The 12,381-nt window shown below is 48.1% G+C and overlaps 1 protein-coding gene across 1 annotated transcript in view; it reads right to left on the reverse strand.

Annotated features, from left to right (window-relative positions):
* Positions 1–12,381, reverse strand: part of LOC102771717 (complement C3) — a 25,520-nt gene that overhangs the window by 7,310 nt on the left and 5,829 nt on the right. The window contains 15 exon segments of the mRNA XM_015562416.1: positions 201–404; positions 1,323–1,409; positions 1,505–1,571; positions 3,568–3,780; positions 3,870–4,012; positions 7,729–7,814; positions 8,066–8,174; positions 9,559–9,678; positions 9,681–9,749; positions 9,891–9,962; positions 10,179–10,308; positions 10,692–10,850; positions 11,216–11,419; positions 11,549–11,758; positions 12,201–12,379. Coding sequence (XP_015417902.1) covers positions 201–404; positions 1,323–1,409; positions 1,505–1,571; positions 3,568–3,780; positions 3,870–4,012; positions 7,729–7,814; positions 8,066–8,174; positions 9,559–9,678; positions 9,681–9,749; positions 9,891–9,962; positions 10,179–10,308; positions 10,692–10,850; positions 11,216–11,419; positions 11,549–11,758; positions 12,201–12,379 — 2,052 coding nt within the window.

Below are 12,381 nucleotides of genomic sequence, written 5' to 3' on the forward strand. Positions count from 1 at the left end.
GAGAGGGGGTTTAGAGAGAAGGACTCTTAAGGGGGGTCATTGGAAGAGGGAACTCAGAGGGACTAGGGGCTCTCAAAGAGAGGAGAGCAGGAGGTATCAGAGAAGGGGTGTGGCCTCTAGAGGGGGCGGGGCCTCATAGGAGGAAGGAGCTCAGAGAGGGGCCTCAGAGTGGGGGCCTCCAATAGGGGATGGGGACATACCCTTCTTGATGAGTTCCACGGCCTCCTGCCGCTTGTCAATGCCAAGCTTGTCCCACTGCTCAGTGTGGTCCAGGTAGTGTACCGCGATGACCGTGGGCGTCACACTGATCATGGTCCGCTCTCCATAGCCCGAGGGGGTCACAATGAGGTGTTTCAGCCGCTGCCCATCAATGGCCTCCTCTGCCATGTGGGCCACTGGGGTCCCTACAGCCAGGAGGAAGGATGGCGTTCAAGCAATGAGACGCACTATGGGGTGAAGAGGGTTGGGGCTACTCCCAGCCTTCCCAGGCTCCAACCAGCCAGGGCCAAAGAGTCAGGGAGTCAGGGACAGCTGGTGGCTGGAGGCATGTGGCTGAAGGGAGTTAGGGGGGCTGTCCATGGGTCCTCATTGCCACCAGTGGTAAAATAACTCCAGGAACAATGGTCATGAATACGTCTATCATGCTTAATGCCATTTGCCAAGCTCCCTTCTAAGACAACACTATATAGCATCTCATTTAATTTTCCCAACAACGCTCGAAACAGGTACCACTACAGTGGGGCCTTGAAAAATTGAACGAGTGAGACACGTGATGCTGGGCTGATGTTGTGGTTTTCACTTTGATGTTCGCTGAGCCAACTAGTGGTGGGGTATCTGAAGCTGGATCATAACCCGAATTTTAGCTCACAACTCAAAGCAAAAATCGGCCGAGAGACGGCTCGTATCTCGAAAACCTCGTTAGTCGGGACACTCGGAAGTCAAGGCCCCACTCACTGTACTTGCCTTCATCACAGATCAGGAAACCAAGAGTCTCTGTCCCAAACCTAAGAGCTCAGAGGTTGCAAGGGGCTTTGCTAGCTCCTTCCTGTGCCTTCTCCTCCCAGTCCTCCATCCTGGGCAATTCGTTCCAGAATTTCTGTTCTTGAACTCTATCACTTCTCATTGAAGCTTCTTTATCAGCAGAAGCTAAGTACTGCCTGCAGCCTTCTGTGAGCACATCAAGGAGGCTGTTCTAGCACAGGAGAAGGAGAGAGGCGCCATGGTTCAATATTCCTGGCAGTGATGGAACCGGGAGCCCTCTTGGGGGGTCATGGCTCCCACACCTTCCTGGGCCCCATGGGGTTGGACCAAGGCCATCTCACCCTGCAGGAGGATCCTGGTTTCCGACTCTGTGTCAGGGACTTGGTCACTGAGGTCTGCAGCCTCGACCTCCACTCGCTGCACACCGTCTGTCGGTGGAATGGGAGACACCCTTGGCACCAGCCTCCTTTCACCAGACCCTGCACACCACCCAGGCCTCACCCCCACTCCTGCGCTGACTCACTCTGGCCCAGGTGTTGTGGATCCAGTGTCTTAACGGCCACAGTCTTGTTCATTCTGATTCCTTCAGGCTGGACAGTGTTGAGGGAAGGGGGAGTTGGGTGAATACAATACAGACAGAGCCATAGCTGGTCAGCAGGGCATTGTTCTGTGGATTACTGTAGTCTAGATGGCATCTGCCAGTCTTAGCTGTGTGACTAAGAGCCAGTAACTTAACCTCTCTGTGTCTCAGCTTCCTTCCTTATAGGGAGGAGGCAATCCAAACATCTACCTCATACTATTGTATGATATAATAACAACATTATAAATTAATAGCAATAATACAACAAAGCCTTTAGAAATCTTCCTATGTGCCTAGAAGCTTCCTTATTCAGGTTAACTCATTTAGGGTACCGCTATTATCATTCCCATTTTAAAGATGGGGAAACGGGCCCTGGCTGGTGTGGCTCAGTTGGTTGGGCTTATCCCGTACACAGAAAGGTTGCCGGTTTGATTCCAGGTCAGGGCACACCCCCAGTTTCCAGGCTTGATCCCAGGTAGAGGGCATACAGGAAGCAGCTGATGTATATATCACTCTCACATTTTGTTTCTCCCTCACTCTCTCTCCTTTGCTCTCAAAGTCAAATAAAAAAATCTTAAAACCAAACAAAACTCAAACTTATAAAGATGGGGCAACTGGAGAACAGAGAGCTGAAGTAACTTGCCCAGAGTCACACAGCTTGTAGGACAGAACTGGAATGTGAACCTCATAAATGCTATCAAAGTATTTTATTTGAAAATTAGATAAATAAATAAATAAATAAATAAATAAAATATTAGTGATCTTGCTCATGAACTTGTTTTGCTTTAAAATATTTAAAAAATGACAAAAGGAGATTCCTCAAAAAATTAAAAATGGAACTCACATTTGACCCAGTAATCCCACTTCTTGGAATATAAACCAAGAGAAATACCAATCAGAAAGGACATATGAACCCCTATGTTCATAGCAGCACAAGTTACAATATCTAATATTTGGAAACAGCCTAAGTGCCCATCAACAGATGAGTGGATTAAAAAACGGTGGTACATCTACATGTGCATATTAACATAACCACTGGACACGGACACTGCTGTGGTGGGGGCTTGTCCTGGGGGGCAGGAATGGTGGGGGCGGTCAATCGGGGAAAAGGACACATATGTAATACTTTAAACAATAAAAAATAGTGATAAAAATATTCACAAGAGAAAAAATGACCAAAGCCTTTTACTGATGATTCTATCTCTTATTATATTTGAAAGTGTTCCAAACTGTGGGAAACAGTAGTAATGTAACTGTTAATGTATATTTTAAGGCCAAAAATCACAGGTAATGGAACATTTGAGATCTTGTTCCCCAACACATGTTAGTCAGTTTGGCTCAATAAACTCATAGAATTTTAAAAAATTTGAAATCACTGGTAAAAACAGAACTTTGCTGCCTGGTCGGTGTGACTCAGTGTTTGAGTGCTGACACATGAAGCAGGAGGTCAGCGTTCCATTCCAGGTTAGGATGCATGGCTGTGCTGCAGGCTGGATCCCCAGTAGAGGGCGTGCAGGAGGCAGCCAATCAATGATTCTCATCACTGATGTTTCTCTCTTTCTCCCTCTCCCTTCCTCTCTCTGAAATCAATAAAAACATACATTTTCACAAGTAGAACTTTCCTATATCCTATATCATATATTATTACTTTATAAAATTTGGTCTGTGAAATATGTTTCCCCAAAATTTATATAGTCAAAACAAAACTCTTATACTGAAATATGCTACAAAATATCATATTTGATATTAAACTATATTTTAAGGAAAACCATTTTTTATCTTTACTGCTGAGGTTTGGGCACCCCCTTAGAATTTTATGCACAGAAGCATGTCTCCCCTGCCTCACATGGCCCTGCTGTCACACTGCTGGGACTCCTGACTTTCCTAAGCTGAACACGGGCAGCATTAGCGTCTCAGAGCCTGGGGCTCCAAACTGAGTTGACAGCACAAGGAGAGCAAGAGTCCCTCCTGAAGGACAAGCGCCAGCAGGGGCCCCAAGGACTCACCACGACCTTCAGGGTCTTCCTTACACCGTCGGTGATGAAGTACCGATAGACAGTGGCCTTGACCTCTACCTCCTGCAAGCCGACCATCAGAGGCACAATGACATAAGGCACGGCCACTGAGGACTTGGGAGGGATGGTTACAGTCTGCAGGTGACGCTTCTTGGCAGTGGCCAAGCTGCAGAAGGCTGGATTGTAGAGCATTTCTACTCTCACCTGCCAGGGAGAGAGTATCAGGTCAGGGGCATGTGCCATGGGCCCCTCTCCAGGTCTCCCCTCGTGCCTCTCCAGCACCAAGGACCCACCGTGAGTGTATCTGCTTCCCGGTAGTTATAGAGGACGGCTCGTATCTCCACCTGTTCGTTACGAACCACAGAGTAGGGCAACCGCAAGTCGATGAAGAAATCTTGCACCACCGTCACCTCATAGGGGTCAGCCACACAGATCACTGCTTCCAGGCACAGGTCTCCCCTCGTGCCTCTCCTGCTCCAAGGACCCACCGTGAGTGTATCTGCTTCCCGGTAGTTGTAGAGGACGGCTCGGATCTCCACCTGTTCATAACGAACCACAGAGTAGGGCAGCTGCAGGTCGATGAAGAAATCTTGCACCACTGTCACCTCATAGGGGTCAGCCACACAGATCCCTGCCCAGGGAAACAGAACATGAGTGTCAGGGGTAGGGGATGGGCAGGGTGGACAGGGTCCAAGTTCAGCTCCAAGTTCCTGCCTCTCGAGGCTTATACCTGACCACGGGAGCTGTCCCGAGCTCAGCTGGTTTTGGTAGAAGCCCATAGACTGGAGAATGTTGATGGTGATGAATTACAAATGATAGTGGTAGCGGGGTGTTGCCACGATTTAGCGATTTCTTTTGAATTTTACTCAGAGAGAGAGGTGGAGGAGGAAAGCGAGTCAGCCTCACTGAAGGGTCCATCTGTGCTCCCCAAAATGCTAGCCCCCAGCCCCGTGTGGTCACTGGGGACTCCAAGGTGGCTAGCTTGAAGGGGAACTGGATTTCTACTTTTACTTCATTTTAGCTAACTCAGATTTCAATTTCCAAACTAGTGCTTGTGAATATACTGAAATCATAAACTGACCAAGGGTGACTTTTACAGTATGTAAATTATATCCCGATTTTAAAAATGCCATGGGGCAGGTTGGGAGAGGACAATGGGGGAAAAGGGACAAATGTCATACTTTCAACAATAAAGAATTTTTTAAGATGCCCATGGACACAGACAATAGAGTGATAAAGGCCTGGAAGGGGCGGGTACAGGGTGGAGGGGGTCAATGGGGAAAAGACAAACAAACAAAGGGGACATCTGTAAGTCTTTTAAAAATTGATTTAAAAATCTTAAAAACATAACAATAAAAAATGATGCTTGATTTAGTGATTGGAAGACTTTTAAAAGTATGTTTGGAAAAACTTAAATATGTCAATCTGCTTTTTCAACTGCAAAGTTTATGACTCCTAAATTAGAGATCAAAGTGTTTCCCATGAGCCCTAGTCGGTTTGGCTCAGTGGATAGAGCGTCGGCCCACGGACTGAAGGGTCCCGGGTTCGATTCTGTGGAAGGGCACATGCCCACGTTGCTGGCTCGATCCTCAGTGGGGGGCGTGCAGGAGGCAGCCAATTGATGATTCTCTCTCATGGATGTTTCTAACTCTTCCTCCCTCTGCCTTCCTCTCTGAAATCAATAAAAACATTTTTTTTAAAAAAAATCAGCTTTACTTAAATAGCAATGAATTTATTGTTTTAAAATTATTATTAGTGTGATAGTGGTTTTGCAAACTTTTATAAAATGTGGGAACGATAATATTTTGGATATGTTTGGGTGAAATAAAATGTATTCTTGAAATCAATTTCATCATACTCCTTTTTCATGGGGCTACCAGAAATATAAAATAACACACCAGCCCACATTACATCTTTTCCTTCCTTTCTTCCTTCCTTCCTTCCTTCCTTCCTTCCTTCCTTCCTTCCTTCCTTTTTTGTAAAGGCACTATTATAAGGGCTTTACATGTATTAATTCATAACAATCCTCCCAACAATGCTTAGAGTACATGCTATTCTATCCTGTCCATTTTATGGAGAACCATGGAGAGGTTGAGTAGCTTGATTAAGGCCACATAGTGGCTCGAGCTGAGTCATACTGGAGTCCCAGGCAAAAGGAAACTATGTGCCCCTGTGTAAATGCCCAGGTTTTGAGCTCCAAACCCCGTAGAGGACATGCAGGAGGTGGCCCATCCATTTTTTCTCTCAGGGATCTCTCTCTCTCTCTCTCTCTCTCTCTCTCTCTCTCTCTCTCTCTCTCCCCCTCCCCCTTCCTCTCTCTCTCAAATCAATAAAAAGATATTTTTCTTAAATAAGAGAAATTGGCAGAAATTTTCAATCCCTTCAATTAAAAATGAGATAAGCAAAGAAGCAGAATTTTAAAATCTTGAAGTCAGGAAAGTAAAATGATAATAAAGTTTATTATATGTTATAACTAAACAAAATGAGAATACAATATAATAAATTCTGGCTGTGGTATAAATAAAATATTTACACTTAATACACCTGCCTTTTAATGTTTTAATATTTTTTGACAAATTTAACCTTTAAATTATACATAGAACCTGCCCTGGCTCTGGTCTCTGTTTAAAATTGGGATATTTTGTTCATCATAGATATATTTGTACTCACCTTTACTTTAAAAACTACTGCAGTGGGATATTATTTATCTTGATGACTGACTTCTTGGCACCCACTTATATTTTCCACTAAAAGTCGATGCCTTCCTTCCCTCACCCCTCCAGGCCTTGCTATAAATAAACCATCCCCATTTAGCTAGAGCTCCTCGGGTCTCACTCCAGCTGTGGGTGACCAGGGACAGGTAACCTTAATGTCACGCTTCCCAATCTGACCACCGATGTTTCAATCCCCTATTTCATCCTGCTTTCTCCTCTTTCTTATTCAACTTACCCACTATCATGTCGATAGCACCTCCTTAAATTTTTTTGTGGTTGCGAGTTATTCTGTACGATATTGCAATGGTGGACTCATGTCATGGAACATTAGACCAAACCCATAGAATGTACAACACCAAGAGTGAATTCCTACTGCCAGCTATGAACTTGGGGTTTTCACAATTGATTATAAGAAATGCACCGCTGTGGTGGGGGATGTTGACAGTGGGGGCGGCTGTTCATGGGGTTGGGAGTGGCAGAGGGTATATAGGAAATCTCTGTATTTTTTGCTCAAATTTTAAAAATATATGTATTTTTTATTGATTTCAGCGAGGAAGGGTGAGGGAGAGATAGAAGCATCAATGATGAGAGATAATCATTGATCAGCTACCTCCTGTAAGCCCCCTACTGGGGATCAAGCCTAAAACCCAGGCATGTGCCCTTGACTGGAATCGAACCAGGGACCCTTCAGTCTGCAGGCTTACGCTCTATCCATTGAGCCAAACCAGCTAGGGTTTTGCTCCATTTTTAAATAGAATATTTTTTTGTTTTTGTTAATCATCACCTGAGGATATTTTTTCCCACTGATTTTTAGAGAGACTGGAAGGGAAGAGAGACAGAGAGAGAAACATTGTTGTGAGAGAGACACATTCATTGGTTGCCTCCAGCACAGGCCCCAATCCCCTGAAACCAGGGTCTTCACCAGGAAACAAACCAGCCACCTTTTGTTGTACAGGCCGACGCTCCAATCACCTGAGCCAAACTGGCCAGGGCCTTTCTGCTCAATTTTGCTGTGAAACTAAAACTTCTCTAGAAATGAAATCAATTTAAAAAATAAAAAGCACTGCCCAGCCGGCGTAGCGCAGGGGTTGAGCATCAACCCATGCACTACGAGGTCACTGGTTCGATTCCCAGTGAGGGAAGATGTCTGGGTTTGAGCTCCATCCCCAACAGGGGGCATGCAGGAGGCAGCCAGTTGATGTAGATGTTTCTCTCTCATCAATGTTTCTGGTCTCTCTCCCTTCCCCTCTCTCTAAAAAATCACGAACATATTTAAAATAAAATAAAAAGCACTGGCACCCATCTGGACTCTGATGCACCTGCCCCACCCAGTAACCAGGGGATAGAGTGTCAGCCATCAAGAGGGAGAGGAGCTTTGAGATGGATGAGAAACAGAAAATGCCCAGTAGTCCTGGGGCGTGTGAAACCACCACCTCACCTTTCCTGTCAGACAAGCTCACAGCCATGATCTCCCAGGTGGTGATGGAGTCTTTCAGAAACACCTTTATGGTCTTGGAGGAGACTCTAGAAGGAGGAGAAATGGGGGCCTTAGGAGAAGATGTGGTGGAGGGGAGAGCAGGTAATGAGGGGTCCCAAGGGCAGCCTGGAGGTGTGGGTGTGGGCAGGTGGAGGTTTTTCTAGGTTGGGTTGTGGAGTTCCACTATGATTCCAGAAAACAGAGGAGGTTGGGGTGCATGCAAATTAAAATTTCCGGTCCTGAGTGTTGGTAGAAAGTGCCTGGGGGTGGGTTGGAATGAAGGTTGCCTCAGCCTTACCCATTTTTCTCTGGGTCCTTTAACTCCTCGATGGTCCACAGCCAGCTCTCAGGGAGCTGGCTTCTGGAAACGATTTCTTCTTCCGAAATGATCTCCTCATCCAGGTCACCTGTGCAGGTGGGGGGCAAATTGGGTTTAGAGAAGACCCATTTCTCCTGCTGGCCCCATAGATACTCATCTCTATAGCCCTGGAGGGGTTCCTGGCAGCAAAACACACCCATGGACAAATGACGACTTGTCTGTAAGTTAAAGGCCCCCTTTGAGGGCTCCTGCCTCCATAAAAATGTTAAAAGTCATATTTTATACAAGGGCGTTGGTATAAAGGCAAGGATAATGCAGGCTAGGAGAAGTCATTTCCCCTGATTTCCAGAGAAACAAAAGCATTTTCATCAGCTTCTAAAGGTATCCTGACCTCTGGCACGGTGCCTGCTGCATCAGAAGTGACCTTGGTTATGAGAGCAACCAGGTGAGCAGACAGTCTGGACTGATGGAGACCCTGAAGGCCTCTACAGCCAGCTGGGCACCATCAGCAAGTGAACACAGCTGGGCTGGGCGCTCCTCAAAAAATTGTGGGCAGGCTTTAACTTGGCTCTGGGTGTGTCTAACAACAAAGCAGGTGGAATTGCACAGATGCCTAAATCCATTCATACTCTGGGATAATCCACCAAAGTGCTTTTGGCGCTACTAACGTTTAAGCCATCCTCTGTCTCTCCCCCACTTGACTAAAAAACATACACAATACTGAGAATAAATCTCCCCGTGGTGTAAACTACAGCCCGGCAGATCAAAGTTTGGTCTCCCTTCCTCTTTGCAGAAGAAAGTCTGTGTCATGAGTAGAAAGCGGCCTGCCTAGTTGTCATCATTTGCAAAGAGATTGAAGATAGTCTTTTGCACATGTATGTTAGGAATCTTTGTGTCTTTTGTGGGTGGAGGGATGAAGGGGATGTGAGCTTTCTGGCTACAAAAAAATTAGAAATATTTCTTCACTGTGTCAAGAGCTGCCTAAGCCCCACCCCACCAAGAGTAAACATGTTCACAAAAATCACATGTTACCACATAAGGAGTCCATCCATATCTTTTATTTTAAAGGTTAAGTGATATTGATCTTTGGGAACAGCTCTCTTCACTTAAATTTTAAAATATGTTACTGGGGGCATCAAACAGCTCAAGTGGGGGAAAGGTTTTTAACCCGCACAAGTTTGTCTGTGAGTTAAAGGCTGTTTAAAGAAAAAAAGGTCATTATTTTTGCGTTGGTCGCCAGCCAGTCACTGGGCAAGTTTCCCAATCTTCCTTAAGTTTTAAGCAGAAGCATTCTTTTTTGTTACTTTTCATTCCGTAATTGATAACGTAATTTCCCTCAATTTCACAAGCCGCTCACACTTGCCTTTGCCCTTAGAATTAGATCCACACAATTTCCAGTCCCCAGTGATGGGCACCTCCCCCTCCCACCACCACCAGCCCTCAGGCAGGGCACCCCAGACCACAGGACTAACTCCTGGCCAGGCCCAGGTCACTGTCCCGGCTGTGCTTCAGCCGCTGCCTGGTGATGTAGCTGCAGCAGTCCAGGAAGGCGTCCACATAGGCCTTGTCCTGGAGGATGAACTGCGCCCTGGGTACCTCATGGGGTTCTCCCGCATACCGCCCTCACAGCACTTGCGCAGCTCCTTGCTGGGGTACTCACCCGCTGTGGGAACACCCCCCAGTCAAGTCCCCACAGGGCCTCCCAGGGAGGACCTGCCCAGGTCCAGGCCATCCCCTCCTCCCACTTTGCTGGGATCTCAAAGGACAGGGTGTAAGGGTAGGGGAGGCGGATGAGGGCTCCCACCTTTGCCCATCCTCTCCTCCATGAGCTGCACTGAGCGGCGGCGCCGGGTAGCTGGTTTCGGGCATGCCAAATCTGAGGGGCAGGTGGATGGAACAAGATGGGTTAAGCACTGACTGCCTGTCCTTGGTTTACTCCTCACAGTAGCTGCGAGGTGGGAGCGTTACTGCTCCCATTTAACAGATGTGGACACTGAGGCTCAGAGAGGAGAGTGATTTGCTAGTTGGTGGTAGAGGCAGGGCCTGGAACCAAGGTCCCCCCTCCCTGGGTGTCCACTGGCCGACTCCTCACCTGACCGCTGCTCGGTCTGCAGGCCTTTGCTGGTCTGGAAGGCCAGGCCGGCATCCGTAAAGACTCCCGCATAGTTCTTTCCACTGCCCGGTGTGCAGCCAATGTCTGCCTTCTCCACTGTGTCCCAGATCTGCAGGGTCGGGAGGGGGTCGAGGACAGGCTGAGGCCAGGTCAGCAGGGCCTAGGTCACCGCACCAACACATCCACCCAACCTCACTACCATCCTCATCCCAGGCCCAGACACTCCACAGTGGATGATCAGAGTGTGCTGCTGTGGGACTCAGAGCTGTGCCCATTACCATGACCATCCCCAACTAAGACCCTGTCCATTCACATTTCCATCTGCAACTTGAACTGCAACCCTACCCCATGTCTCTGTCCATTTTGACCTCTGCACTCGACCCACACTCAACCTGACGTCACTGGTTGCCCCAGCGCCATTTCCACCTCAACCCAACGCCATCTCTTTGCCTCTGCCATCTTTTACCCAACCTCAGTGACATGGGGACATACCTTTTTCTGAGTCCACCTGTTCTTATTCAGCACAAACACGCCCTTGTCCACGGCTACCAGCCCCACTCGAGCCCCCTGGTTACCCTCAATCTTGAGCGATATCTGTTGTCCAGGTAGATGCTGATGCTTTTCCTCCTCCATGGCACTTTTCACCACCAGCTGTGAGGAGGAGGGAGGGGTAGGCAGGAGAAGTCAGCCCAGCAGGGCCCCAGCCTTGGTCGGTAGAGGACAGAAGGGGACCTGGTCTGGTCTGAAAGGAGAGAAAGGTGGAGACAGAGAGAAAAGAAGAGAAACGCACAAAACCAGCATCAGGTAGAAAGTCAAGGACAGAGAAAATTGGGAGCAAAAGAGATACTGAGACTAAAACGGGGAAGAAAACAAGATAGGAAAGGAGAAGAGAGAGGCAGGAAGTCTACAAGCGGGGGAGAGAAGTGGGTTCAGAAGGACAGATAGAGGCAGAGACAGAGAAAGCCATGGCTGGGCTGAGAGTCACAAGGTGGGCACAGAGATTCAGCAACGCTTACCGTGCCCAGACACGAATCCTTGACATCCACCCACACGGAATCAGCCACCACTTCCCTCTGGCCTCCATTGTTCAGTGTGTAATAGGCCACCAGGCGGAAGGAAGGAATAAACTCTGTCGTGATGGTCAGAGGCAGCACCACCAGGACCTGGCCGGGCTCTCGCACCTGGCGTCCCACCTTCAACAGCTTCCCCTTGTTCATGACCTTGGGAGACAGGTTGGCAGAAGGATCAGGAAGGCAGGAGGAGGATAGGAGGATCTGGAATGGGGTAGGGCTCCGAGGGCTGGAGAAGTGAGGAGCGGGGAGAGCTGAGGGTTGTAGGAAGCCACGCACCAGGTAAGTGAAGTATCGGATATTGGCATCCTGGCCGGGGTCCATTTGCAAAACCAAGTTGACATTGATCATGTCTCCTGGCTTGAGCTCCGTGGCGGGCATGGAGAGGTGCAGGTAGTTGTTGGAGTTGCCCATCGTACTGTAGGGTAGGGCCTGCATTTGATTGGAAGCCTGTCGCCCCTCCGGGAGGCCCTCCTTCATTGTGCGTACCTAGGAGGGAGACAGGGATGCATGCTGCCGACCTGAGATGTCCATGTCCTAACCCCCGGCACCTGGCAATATGGCACCTTGTGTGACAAGAGGGACTTTGCAGATGGGATGGAGTTAAGGATCTGGACATGGGCAGACTATTTTAGGTTACCTAGGCACACTAATGTCATCACAAGGGTCCTTATAAGACACCCATGCAGATGACAGGAGGCCCTGTGTAAATGGCTGGAGGACCCTCTATCCAGACAGCAGGATTCCCATGTGCAGACAAGACTCCTCTATGCCAATGAAACATCTCTATGTGAATGGCAAAATCCATTTATGCAAATGAAAGGACCCCCGCTATGCACATGGTAATAGCCCTTTGTGCAATCATTAGAAGCTGCTGTACAAATAAAGTCCTCTGTTTCCCTGGGGTGGGGTCCTGCTGGTGCAGACTCACAGTGATCAACAGGGGCTTCAGGCTCTTGTGTGTGTTGATGGTGAGCTTAGCCAGGCCATCATCCCGGGTCACAGAATGCACTTGATTGGAGCCCTGAGTGGCCACAGGGATGCGGGGGACAGGGGAGCCATCGGGGTTCGAAACATACACCTGTGAGCGCAGGGAAGGGTGGATGGGGTTC

This window comes from Myotis davidii, unplaced genomic scaffold (assembly GCF_000327345.1).
Source record: "Myotis davidii unplaced genomic scaffold, ASM32734v1 scaffold3718, whole genome shotgun sequence".
NCBI classification, from domain to species: domain Eukaryota; kingdom Metazoa; phylum Chordata; class Mammalia; order Chiroptera; family Vespertilionidae; genus Myotis; species Myotis davidii.